The sequence below is a fragment of the Zingiber officinale genome, chromosome 1B, assembly GCF_018446385.1.
Source record: "Zingiber officinale cultivar Zhangliang chromosome 1B, Zo_v1.1, whole genome shotgun sequence".
Taxonomy (NCBI): Eukaryota; Viridiplantae; Streptophyta; class Magnoliopsida; order Zingiberales; family Zingiberaceae; genus Zingiber; species Zingiber officinale.
This window is the reverse complement of record NC_055986.1, coordinates 134,948,312-134,960,552: the sequence shown is the minus strand read 5'-3', so window position 1 is coordinate 134,960,552 and position 12,241 is coordinate 134,948,312. Positions and strand designations below refer to the sequence as shown.

The following is a 12,241-nucleotide window of genomic DNA, read 5'->3' as shown; positions in this document are numbered from 1 at the left end:
AGTGAACCTAACTTAAACCCTTTGCCCAAACACCAAAACACATGGTCCCGCGGACCATTGGGATTGCTCCAACAATCTCCCCCTTTTTGGTGTTTGGCAATACGTTTAAGTTAGGGAAAACATATAGCAAATAAACATGCTAAAACAAATGGACTTACGTTGCCAAGGCTACACACTTGGACTTACACCGCCGAATGGACTTACGTTGCCAAGGCTACACACTTGGCAACCGCCGAATGGACTTACGATGCCAAGGCTACACACTTGGACTTACAACGCCAAATGGACTTACGTTGCCAAGGCTACACACTTGGCAACCGCCGAATGGTCTTACGTTGCCAAGGCTACACACTTGGCAACCGCCGAATGAAAATCAATGCATTTGAACCTATCACAAGGCTCCCCCTACACCTAAGCTCCCCATTGAGTTAGGAATTTTACAACAGGCTTTTTAAGAACCTATCCCAAGGTTCCCCCTTCACAAAGGTACTTTCAGGTTTTCCTAACTAAACCTTACTTCTCCCCCTTTGCCTAACATCCAAAAAGTTCTCCAACAATATCCCAATTGTTGAAAACTTATCATTCAAATTGACCTAAACTCATATATTAATCCCCCATGGATTTCATACACTTGTATGAGTTGACTTGGTCAAAATTCAGTGCTGAAGACAATTTCAGACTGATATCAGTCGACTGCAAGAAGTACCAGTCGACTGATCGCTACTGGTCGAGCGAACAGAATGCTTCTGTTTCCAGCCAGTCGACTGCAACTTTTAGCAGTCGACTGGTGCAGTCGACTGCTAAAAGTTGCAGTCGACTGGCACAGTTTTTCAGCCTTTTTCAGCATTTCTGACCCAATTTCAGAAATGCACCAGAAATTCCACAGACCTCCAAAAATTCCCAAATTTTGTGGAGAGGTCTGTTTTACCCATTTCTACTTGGGAAAAATACATTCAAAAATGTATCTATCACCAATCCCAAGATTGACACAAAACTCAAAACTAGCTAAAAAGTTCAATTGAACCTTGACCTAAAGTCCTAGTTTTGGCTTCCTCTTGATGTATTTGCCCATACTAACCCACAATGCATCCCTAGCATTGGTTTATATGACATCTATACATCTAAAACCAATTATCATGCTATATGACCCCAATGTCATATTCTCAAGCATGAAATATAACCCAATTATGCCAAAACCCTAGGTTTGAGACTCAAGTCCGTCTCCAAACCATTTGGCACACTCCATGGCTCCTCTAGACCCCCAAGTAGAACCCACCTGAGATCCATTGGCCATGGGTCCCAAATTGACTCTTGGAGCTCCCCCTAGAGCTCTTTACCTTAGTCACCTCCCTAGGTGACTCATCTATTGTGACCAAACCACAATGATGTCCCTTAGAAGATCTCCTTATCTTCTTGACCTTGGACATATCATCCTTGCCATAATCATATGCAACCCTAGCATATTTCTTTTTATTGGCCTTGGATGACTCTCCCTTGCACTTATCATGTGCCACCCTAGCACATGGTCTTCTTTTAACCTTGGAGGGACTAGATCGGTATCCCAAGCCCGATCTATCATTGTTGGGTCTTTGACTACCCAACACCATATTTAATCCCTTAGATCCAATAGTGAATCTCTTAAGGAATTTCTCCAAATTATCAAGCTTTAACTTCAAAGCTTGATTCTCCCTCTCTAGGTTCCTAACCCTAGAGTCAACATGTCCACCATGGACATTCCTAGACCTACCCTTTCTAGGCATGTGTCTCCCCTTCTTGGGATTAATGCCTTGGGTCTCCTTAGGTCTATCATTTCTAAATTTATCATGCATAGATTTCCTAGGGTTATGATCCACATTTACCCTACTCCTATCATAATATCTAAATCCAAAATTTTTCATTGCTACATAATGATAATCATTATTTCTCCTAGCATGCATGGGAAGATAAGAATTTGAATTTGAATTACACTTCAAATTAGGGTATACCTCCCTTACCCTTGAAGCTCCCCCTTGATTTGAGCTCTTCTTCTTCTTCTCCCATTTCTTTAGATGCTCCAACTTCTTGAACTCTCCCTTTTTGGGGCATTTGGTGTGGTAGTGACCCTTCTCTCCACACGTGAAGCATATGATGCGCATCTTCTTCTTTTGGACTTCTTCATTCCTACAATCCACATTAGAATTTAAAATAACTTGATTGGGTTTAGGATTTACCTTCTTCTTACCCATAGGACATCTATTCTTGTAGTGTCCCTTCTCATTGCACCCGAAGCATATTATGTTGTCCTTTGACTTCACTTCGGTGGAGGTGCTTGCTATGTTGGCCACTTCCAAGACCTCTTCTTCATCCTCTTCACTTGTCTTGGATTTTTCTTCACTTCTTGAGGATGTTGATGATGCCTCATCTTCCTCATCCACACTTGTGGATGGCCTTTCTTCATCCTCCTTCTCCTTGGATGTGACCGAATTCACTTCCTCTTCCTCTTTTGATGTTGAATTGGTCTCCACATCCAAATGGTCCTTCTTCTCCTCTTGAACCACTTCATCTTTCTTCTCCTCCTCGGATGTTGAACATTTCTCAACTTCTTGTTGATCTTCCTCTACTTGAGCTTCTACATCCGTTTCTTCGGATTTTTCTTTTTCTTCTTCTTCTTGTGTAGGTATGAGTTCTTCCCATTGAACCTTCTTTATTTTGCTCCACAACTCGTGGGCGTTCTTATACTCACCTACACCATTTATCACATTAGACGGCAATATATCTATTAAGATTGATATTACCTTTGAGTTTGCCTCCGATCGTGAGGTTTGCTCTTCCGTCCAATGTCGTGTTCGGAGCTTCTTTCCTTTCTTGTCCTTTGGGACTTTGAATGGCTCTTTGACCACCATCATTATGTCCCAATCCGTATTGAAGAAGGTCTCCATCCTCATCATCCAATACGTGATGTCCCCAAGGCTTCCTCCTTCAAATTTTGGAGGGACAATAAACCCGGCCATCTTGTGCTTCCTTGGCGGTTAGTCCAATGGAGAGCGTCCTCGCTCTGATACCACTTGTTGGGGATCGGACGACCGGCTTGAAGGGGGGTTGGATAGGCGGCGCCCCCAAATACTCGCTTCTTTCTACAACGTTAGTGCGCAAGCGGAAATGCAAACAAAACAAGTAGAAAGCTAAATACTAAAGGAAAGAATTCAAACCAAGCTACACGATCATTTACGTGGTTCGGAGATAAAGCTCCTACTCCACGGCGTGTCCGTAAGGTGGACGATCCCGATCCTTCGGTGGATTACTCCCCGGAAAACTTCCGGCTAGCTCAAACCTCCTTGTGGGTGGAGAAACCTCACCACAACCCTCACAAGAGCTCTTTTGACGCTAGGGCACAAGTAGACTACTAATAGAGATTAACCACCTCTATTTCGTCAACTCAAACCAAGCTCCCAAGCTTTGGTTTTATAGGCCACGGGTTGGAAAACCCCGCCTACCAGTCGACTGCTAAAACATGCAGTCGACTGCCCTCTGTGGAAATTCGACTGTTACATCCCAACGGCTCGATTCCACACATTCTGTTCATTGCCAGTCGACTGCTAAAACATGCAGTCGACTGCTACAGTACTGCTACAGTAGCGCTACAGTACTGCTACAGTAAACCCTAAAAACTAGGATTTTACTCCGAGTACAATCTCTCGTGCACTCGTACCCTCACCCTTATGACTCACTTGATTCTTCCTTTGCAGCTTTGACCTTTTGCCTTCAAGCCTACTTCCTTTGGCTCTCGTCCCTCGGATGCATTCAAGCCCGCGGCTCGTACCCAATGCCATCCTTCGCGTATGCCTCGAAGTCGCTTCCCTCGGCCCTTGTCCTCGCTGCCTTGTCCACGGTCCCTCGGATGCTCCATCCTTCACCGGACCCGAAGCCATCAACCTGAGTCATATGTGTATCCTGCAAACCTGCACAACTCAAATACACATATCAAATACAAGGGTGAACCTAACTTAAACCCTTTGCCCAAACACCAAAACACATGGTCCCGCGGACCATTGGGATTGCTCCAACATTTTCATCGTTTGTTTTATTTGTTAAAATATTATTTTAATTAGGTTATCATTCAAAAAAGTAAAATATATAAAAAGTTATCATTGTAGAAGTTAGTTGTAAGTAGTCTGGATTAATTTTGATATAATCAACTAAGTTAAGTTAAGTTTTACAGGTTTGATCCCTTGTGTCTGTATAGGGACTTAGGAACATAAAAAGTCGAGCGAAAGATACAGCGACTAAGAAAGATGGCAAGGAAAGCGAGTCGACGAACTCGGTGCAGTCGAGGGATGAGGAGCTGCAGAAGAGTATACCGACGGACGAGAAGGATACGCGCGACACTTCCGAGGGACAAAAAGTGGGGGAGAAAACTACTTGAGAAGAAGGTCGGAGTTGAGTTCGGGTGAGATCAACTCTGGGCAGCCGAAGAATCACTCAAGCAATCAAATGAGAAAATGGTCAACTTCAGAGTTGACCATGTCCAGGCGCCCGAATCATTTCGGCCACGCCAGCGAGCCATTGCAAAGAAGATCAACATTGGAGTCCACATTAGCTGACTCCAGGCACCCGAATGGGTCCAGGCGACCAAAAAGCAAAGATTAGATTGGAAAGTTGTTGAGGAGTGGATCAAGTCGACTATGTCCAGGCGTCCGAGAGGTGTTACATTAGCCAGCTAACTTCGACCAGTCAGCTATAAATAGAGTCTTATGCTCGAAGTTCGATATAACACACTTTGGACTTTCATTTACAGATCCTATTTTTATTGTTTGAGTTTAATTGCTGTAAGAAGCTACTCCGCTTTCATGAAAGAGTTCTGTACATCGTCTTGGATTAGCAACCTTCCCGATTGCAAACCAAGTAAAATATTTTGTCTCTTCACTATTTTGTTTATATTTTTATTTGTTTAAAATTAATGTGTTCCTTGCTATGTTTGATAGCAAGAGATTCGAATTTCTAACTTGTAGGCTATTCACTCCCCTTCTAGTCAGCTTATCAGGACCTACACTAACAACTAACTTTTACACATTGTAAAAGTTAGCAACCGACTTCTGCACGTTGTAGAAGTTAAATGCTAGTTTCTACATAATCAATTGTGATCCGATAATATTCATTTAGAATATAATAAGTGTTATAGTCTAGTTGTTTATTTTGCTCATTGAAATATTATTTTAAACAGGTTATCACTCAAATAAGTAACAGTTGGAAAACCTAACATCTAGCTTCTACCATTATAGAAACTAATTGTTAGTTTATAACTGAATAATTAGATAATGTATTATAGAAATTAGTTTCTAGTTTCTACATGATCAAATGATTAGATAATATATGGATATTTTGGATTGGTCACTTTAAAAGGGACGCTCATTTAACTTTAATAATAAATGGGACTCTCATACGGCGAAAACATAAATGATGGACCGCCATTTAATATTTGCCCAATATCTTATTAATGTTTATTTTTATTTTATTTTTTTAGACATGAGAGAGGTTTGGAACCTTACAAGGTTTATTTTATATGCTTGCAAGAATGCTCACAAAATAATTTGGATGGGCAGTTGGCTAATGCATAGAATGTTACCACCATGAGGTATAGTCGCCTGGGAGTCAATTCCTAACTAGTAACCAAGTTCTTATCCTCCCTCATGTACTGGTCATTACTCAGGCTAATAGTCATCCATGATTTATCTACCTTCATATAATCTGGGGACGGATTGTGAGGGACGCATGAGATAAACGTTATCACCTTTTACCACATGAATGCTCACAAAATGACGCTATACAATTCTTTAATGAAAAAGGAAAAAAAATAAAATTATAATTATTTCTTTCACAATGCTTCCGCATTGACATTCTATCATTCAAAACATTAAAAACATTCGAGAATAGTGTAGTCGCGATATGAATTGCTGTAATCTATCATAATGCTACTATGTTGACCCATACATTTTATGCCATTATATGAAATAAAATGATGAAACTAAATTATTAACTTGTCAAGAACATTTCAAAGTATAGTATCTCTCTTTTTTTTTTCTTTCTTACTCTAACTAGAGACCTCTTCCAAGAGTTTATATCTTCTTACTTTGGCCTTGAAAACTTGCCTTGCCTTGCCCAATCTAGGGGAGATCTCTCCGGTTGATCTAATCCGATCCGTGACATCAGAGGCAGATCTATTCAATATCCTTGGCTTTTTGATTGGATTATCGAGTTGCGACGAGAAATGAACTCGGTGAAGCTTAACTCCTGAGCTAGTACTACTACTAGCATTAGTAGTAGTGCTTGTATTGTTATTGTTAACCTCTCTATTGTCATTATCAGTATCATTACTGTCGTTGTTGCCGGAGGAAGAGATATTTGAGGCATTAAAATTGGAATATCCTTCTTTGACAGCTTCTTTCCTAGAAGAGTTTGATCCTTCTCTCAAACACCAATTGCAAAGTGTGTAGAATTCGAGATTAGGGTATTGGTTACTGCAATATCTGTCGACATAAAAGTAAATAGGATCAACATAGTCCTCGTTTATCAGATCATAATTATGAATTAGATCACTATTATTGCACTAAATCCAAAACCTAACCTACTTTTGATCATAAAGGGAAGTAATTTATACACTAGTAAGAAGAATTTTCTAAAAGTTATTTTCAGAATCATAATTATTCTCCGGATTAATCATTGAATATATGGATCAATGATTTAATTTGTTTGTTGCACATGAAAACATCCAATACAGCACATAAAGTCATCTCTCTTGCAGATGGAGCTACTTAATAGATCGGAAAGATCAAATCTTGCTCCTTTAATCCTGTTTTGTTCCACTTAACTCTGCTTTAAATCTGATAGGAACATGATCTTGGCAAAAAGATTAGAAGGCAGTAAGGCAGAGGACTACCTGTGCTGCGACCTCACAAGGCAGAGCTTGCACCGGAAGAGCTCCTGAGTCAACCCCTCGTCGCCGCACATGCAGCAGACCGCCGGCGGCTTCGCCGGCGACGACGGCCCTCCCTTGCTCGCCATCGGCGTTGGGTCAGCAAATCTTGAGTAAAAATCCGATCTTGGCTCGGGAGAGAAGTTAAAAATCTGATCTTTTTGTTGCTTGGTGAGGAACAGAAGGGGTGGGGGGATGGAGATGGATTAGGAGGAGGAGAATTGGCTGGGGGGACTTCAAGAGGAGGAGGTAGCTTTCGGAGGTGGGGAGATTGTAGAATTTTCGTCCACGATTGTGGGCCTGTTGATTTGGTGAATTAGAAGAATAAATGGAGGGTTGGAGAAGAACGCACGGCATTGTCAGAAAACGAGGGGCAAAGACTTTGGTTACTGACAGCGTTTGCCGTTCGCACGATTTCAACTATTTTTTTTAATCTGCTTATTGATTTCCTTTTATGAATAATGGATTGTAATTCATATGAAAGCCTCAAATGTTCGATTTGATCACTCCACTCGTACAATTTTAGTTATGTGAAAGTGGATTTGTAACACTTTCCATGGCATTTTAGCAACTAATTTAGTGTCAGATATATAGACGGCAGTAGTAACATTGGAGCACAAGGATTCCACTTTAGTAAAATTTAATCTTAGTGCATACATAAGTTAACATTTATAAATTCACTTTAGTAAAATTTGCTTATGTGTGAGCTTTTATACCTTCGTTCGAACAAAGTCAAACTAATCCTTTATTACCTTAAAAAAGTATTTAAATTAATATAAAATTCAAACATAAATAAAATATTTTACATCTCTGGAAGCACCAGCAAAAAGTAGGACATGAGTTCTACAACAAAGCACAGGCATAGCCACCCACGTACAATAAACATATCGAAGGCCTGGCCAACGCATCTGTTTCATGCAGGGAGATGCCAACTGCAAGTCAATGCGAAGAAGATGGCTCGTGGGGCGGCGGCTCAGGTCGAAGATGACTAAGCCTGGTCAGAAACAATGGCCGCAAACCGTCGCATGAACACACGAAGTCTTAGCAGGAACACACAATATCTGCCACCATAGTTGGCAATGACCACGAAGGGAGGGGAAGGATAACAGGAAGCAATGAGAGCTCCACGGGTATCACGCTCTCATAAAGTCATTCCTCAGAAATCTGCCCTATAACTAGCTGAACCAGAACCAGACCTTCCAACAGGACAGCGACATCCACTACTTGTGAAAAAAGGAACCGATCAGTGGAGACCACAAGTCTCGTCCACTCATCATCCAGCCCGAATGCCTTCGTCTTCAAAATATTCTAAATAATGACCCCAAAGAAGGTAGATAATGAATGAGACTGCCTTCCCCATATCCTCCACAGCTCACAGAAAATCATTAAAGTTGCACTGCCTGACGAGACTTCATTCTTTCACTGCGTTTCTATTCTACTGTCTAAAGAAGCCCATTCACCGAGATAAAGTCAGAATCACGATGACATATATAACAGGTGCGCGTAGGCCTGCTTTCTGTAGTGTAGACCCATCCCACACGCGCACTCGAAGCATAATCCATCATTTCCATTTGGTCAAAAGAAGCTTTGCGACAATTTGGAATCCTCCCCTCGCACAAACAAACACTGAGGTATGGTCATGGTTTATTGGACCATCATATCCTCCATTCCCCACCATCAAGACCCAAAACTCCAGCAGAGTTTTGATCTTCAGTCATTACGATAAACTCATCTGAGATATTAGTAAGAAGGCACTCCTAGAATAGATGCTAAGGAAAACTTTCCAACAATTTGACCTTCAGCTTAAGCGATTTGAGATAGTTGATGGCCTCATCGAGGACGGTGACCGCATCCTTGCAATTCCCTCCAGGGATGATCTTTCTCAGTATGCCAAGTGTTTCCTGAATTTTAGCTCGTTTGAATTGCCTGTTCTCTTCGTTCTGATCAGGACCTACTACTTCAAAGCGGCTAGATGCAGTGTTGTTATCATCCTCTTTGTTCCTGTGTTCTGTAGGTATATCAGGGCAATGGAGTACTTGGGAGCTAGCAGTATCTATGAGTGATGCATCAAATTCATCATCCACATCAACTCTCCTCCTCTTTGTTGGAGGAACAGAGCTAGCTACCTCAGAAAAGGTCCTTTCCACTATCTCAGGCTCAGCTGGAGAGTGTCCTGTGCTAGTTTCTTCATCGCCATTGTTGAAGTCGGAATCTGAATATAACAGTGCATCAATTTCCTCTGTGTCTTCATGCATCTCATCAACTCCATGTCCATTGGATGCACTAGTTTCAGTATTTCCCTGAAGATTGAAACCTCGGTTCACAGAGTTGATGCACGGAGTGGGGACACTAACTGAGCTTAAGATGAAGCTCCTTCCATCTACTAGCTGATCAGAAACCAAGTATCTTTTATCTGAGCTAAACAATTCAGGAGCCCTGTGAGATGAGATCAGAGGAGGAATCAAAGGTGAGGTCTTCGGGAAATAAGTATCGGTGTAGAAACCAGGGAAAGGTATTGAATAAGTTAGTGGAAAGCGACTAGTAGATGGATTAACACACGCAGTGGAGAGCATTGAAATGGAGTTCTGAGGCCTGGTAACAAATTGTGTATTATTTCCAGCAGAGATCATGCTACTAAATTGCCAAAGTGTAGACTGCGAATTAATCTGGGGATTATTTTCTTGTTCCATCAACAAATGCCCAAATCAATCACCTGAAAACAAGTATCAGTTGATTTAAATATATCCACTAATAAACTAGACGGGAAAGATGAATCACAACTTAAACAAAAATTCATGTTTTACCTCACGCAAATGGTAATGCAAAATTATTCCCAGAAGCCTACCAAAACAAGAAGACAAAAAAAACTAAGATCTTTTGATTGAAGATGAACTGCAAATCGAGAGGATAATTTACGTGACAGGCTTCAGGAGGTGGCGGAAGTATTCAGCCTGTTAAAAATGAATAAATTAGTCAAGCCAGTGAAAATAGCTTCTTTTGTTATCATTATTTTTCAACAATATCACAGCAGCCAATTGAGGGTTTTTAATTTACCTGGCAATCTTGCAATGGCTGGAAGCAAGCAATGACCCTAATGATTATCGTGGTGCTACCAGAAATTCCATTCTCATGTTTTAAAGCTCGGAATGCGGTTCTTGTTGCTGCTTGACACACCATTCCTACAATTCTCTCCTCTAAAAACGAACCAGACCACCAGGAAATCAATTGAAAGCACGGAGAAATCAAAAGGAAAGGAACACAAAGATTTAGTAGGTAAGATGGAGGAGGAGCGCAAGAAAACCTTGGGGCGCTTGGTATCTCAAATGAAAGAGGCCTTTGATGCCTAAACAAGTAAACTAGAACTAATTCAAGAGAGCTTTTCAAGGAAAGGGAATTTTAATACCTGACATGCTAAATGGAAAAACAAAAAAAACAGAGGAAGAAGACATGATTTACAGAATCACCCTACAATACAAGTTCAAAGAAATCAGTCTGCGGTAAACATCCACCGATAGACTCAACCACCGCATACTGCTCTAAATTTTTTGCTACCAAAATTGAGTATTCCACCACTTCTCACAGCTTGTAACACCTGCAACAACAATCAATCTCAAGACCAAACTTATAGGAAAAAAAAAAGTATATAGTAAAACAGTAGGCTGTTCCAAAGCACAGTCGGTTCTCAATTTGTTCAAAAGTGAACGAACACTTGAAAAGGAAACCTAAAAAAAGGTGAAAACTTGCAACTTAATCTCCATAATCTAGAAGGATAACCAATAAATTGAGGAAATATTTGATTATCACCCAAAAAAGATCAAACACATGCAGTCAAACCTAGATAATATTAGAAGCAATCGCCGGGTAACAACTGCTTCGTGTATCACTAAGTAAGCACCTACGAATCGTCAACTTACACGAAAAGATCTTCACGAAGGAAATTGCTGGAAGGAAACCGCAGTCTAAGTTGATTTGAAGTATGAGCTACTACGAAGAATTCTAAGTTTAAATTGAGCAAAACCCTCAAAAGGGTAGGGAAAGTGGAAAAGCAAGAAAGCTTCCGGATCAACAGAAAATAAGCAACAAGACATATCGTACCAGGAAAAGTTTGAGCAAAGACTCGATTTTTGAGCACGACATTAGTCATATTTCACCAAACCAACAGACTCCACAAATGCTTATCAGATTAAAACCGATTCAAGAACCCCAAAGCGAGATAACTTGAAATACCCACACCCTACACCAAAAGAGCTCGACAAAAGACGCAATTTCTCGTGGAACACCACGGATCTTACCCCCTCCACGTCGATGCCGAACACCAGAAACGCCGAATCACACGCGCTGGTGGGAAGAGCTCGAGCGCGCGAGGCAGCGATCACGAGAGAAAGGAAAGGACGAATCTTTCCTTCGTGGGCACTGAGCGATCACGACGGGAGGAAGCGCAGAGGCGTGGCTCTTTATCGAATCCTAAGGACTAAAATACCCTTCTAGGTTGGCCGAATATACCCGTACTTTAATGGTACAATGATGTAGTTTTCGATTATATTATGCCCTCTCAGGTCTTAATGCTTCATAAATACGACGCGGTCAAATAACCTGTTGACCCGAGTTGAGTTTGTTGCCACAAACCATAGTTTGAACGGTACATTTTCTGTTTTGACCTCACCTTTTATGTTGTATTGCAGAAAGGGCCCATGAAACAAATTGACATGAGGAATATATAATTTTCGGCTTCCAATTTTTTATTATATTTTCACTATGACTCAGTTGGCATCAATCATATAGAATTATTATTATGACGAAGGTGAAATTGAATAATATGAATAATTTTATATTTTATCATAAAGACAATTTTATTTTCTTTTTTCTTAAAAGAATTGGCAAGAGATAAATATTGTATTTTGACTATGATTACGCTGCATCAGATTTCCACCGAGGTTGATAAAGTGGACAAGAGGAATAATATATGTAAACAAAAAGAAAGAAAAAGGATGAATAAGGGTTAGAAACAAAAATAAAGAAAAATTATAAGAAAAAGTTGATTCATTAGACAAAAAAAACAAACTGACTTCAAAAGTTAATAACAAGTCTCCTTTATCTTAAAAGGTTAAAGTAGAGTACCCAAAATGCACTTTATGAAAAGGCATATATTCTTCTTGCTCTTCTTCTTATCTCAATTTTCTATTCCCTAGTGAAGATATTGTTTGTGATTGCATTTGAAAATAGTTACATCACAAGCTTGAGAAATCACATGAAAATGTGTTGAAAATGGTAAAATCATATGTAAGTTCAGAC

The 12,241-nt window shown here is 40.4% G+C and overlaps 2 protein-coding genes across 3 annotated transcripts; both read right to left on the bottom strand.

Annotated features, from left to right (window-relative positions):
• Nucleotides 1-5,983: 5,983 nt before the first annotated feature.
• LOC121980652 (uncharacterized protein DDB_G0283697-like) lies at nucleotides 5,984-7,263 on the bottom strand. The gene is made up of 2 exons (XM_042532787.1): nucleotides 6,914-7,263; nucleotides 5,984-6,503 (listed from the first exon to the last, which is right to left on the bottom strand). Exons 1-2 carry the CDS (start codon nucleotides 7,036-7,038, stop codon nucleotides 6,068-6,070), a joined length of 561 nt encoding a protein of 186 aa, XP_042388721.1. The 5' UTR covers nucleotides 7,039-7,263; the 3' UTR covers nucleotides 5,984-6,067.
• A 434-nt stretch (nucleotides 7,264-7,697) lies between these two features.
• LOC121980641 (transcription factor bHLH143-like) lies at nucleotides 7,698-11,396 on the bottom strand. Of its 2 annotated transcripts, XM_042532774.1 has the most exons (5): nucleotides 11,242-11,396; nucleotides 10,004-10,541; nucleotides 9,866-9,900; nucleotides 9,754-9,790; nucleotides 7,698-9,662 (listed from the first exon to the last, which is right to left on the bottom strand). In XM_042532774.1, exon 5 carries the CDS (start codon nucleotides 9,637-9,639, stop codon nucleotides 8,719-8,721), a length of 921 nt encoding a protein of 306 aa, XP_042388708.1. In that variant the 5' UTR covers nucleotides 9,640-9,662; nucleotides 9,754-9,790; nucleotides 9,866-9,900; nucleotides 10,004-10,541; nucleotides 11,242-11,396; the 3' UTR covers nucleotides 7,698-8,718. The 2 variants fall into 2 exon arrangements, with proteins under 2 accessions (XP_042388708.1, XP_042388700.1); XM_042532766.1 differs by lacking the exon at nucleotides 11,242-11,396 and adding an exon at nucleotides 11,045-11,186 and having other exon boundaries at nucleotides 9,754-9,900.
• Between the last annotated feature and the right edge of the window lie 845 nt (nucleotides 11,397-12,241).

Coding starts and splice junctions, on each gene's coding strand:
- LOC121980652 (XM_042532787.1), bottom strand. CDS start 7,038: ATGGCGAGCAAGGGAGGGCCGTCGTCGCCGGCGAAGCCGCCGGCGGTC. Junction 6,504..6,913: donor CTTGTGAGGTCGCAGCACAG/GTAGTCCTCTGC, acceptor TTATGTCGACAG/ATATTGCAGTAACCAATACC.
- LOC121980641 (XM_042532774.1), bottom strand. CDS start 9,639: ATGGAACAAGAAAATAATCCCCAGATTAATTCGCAGTCTACACTTTGG.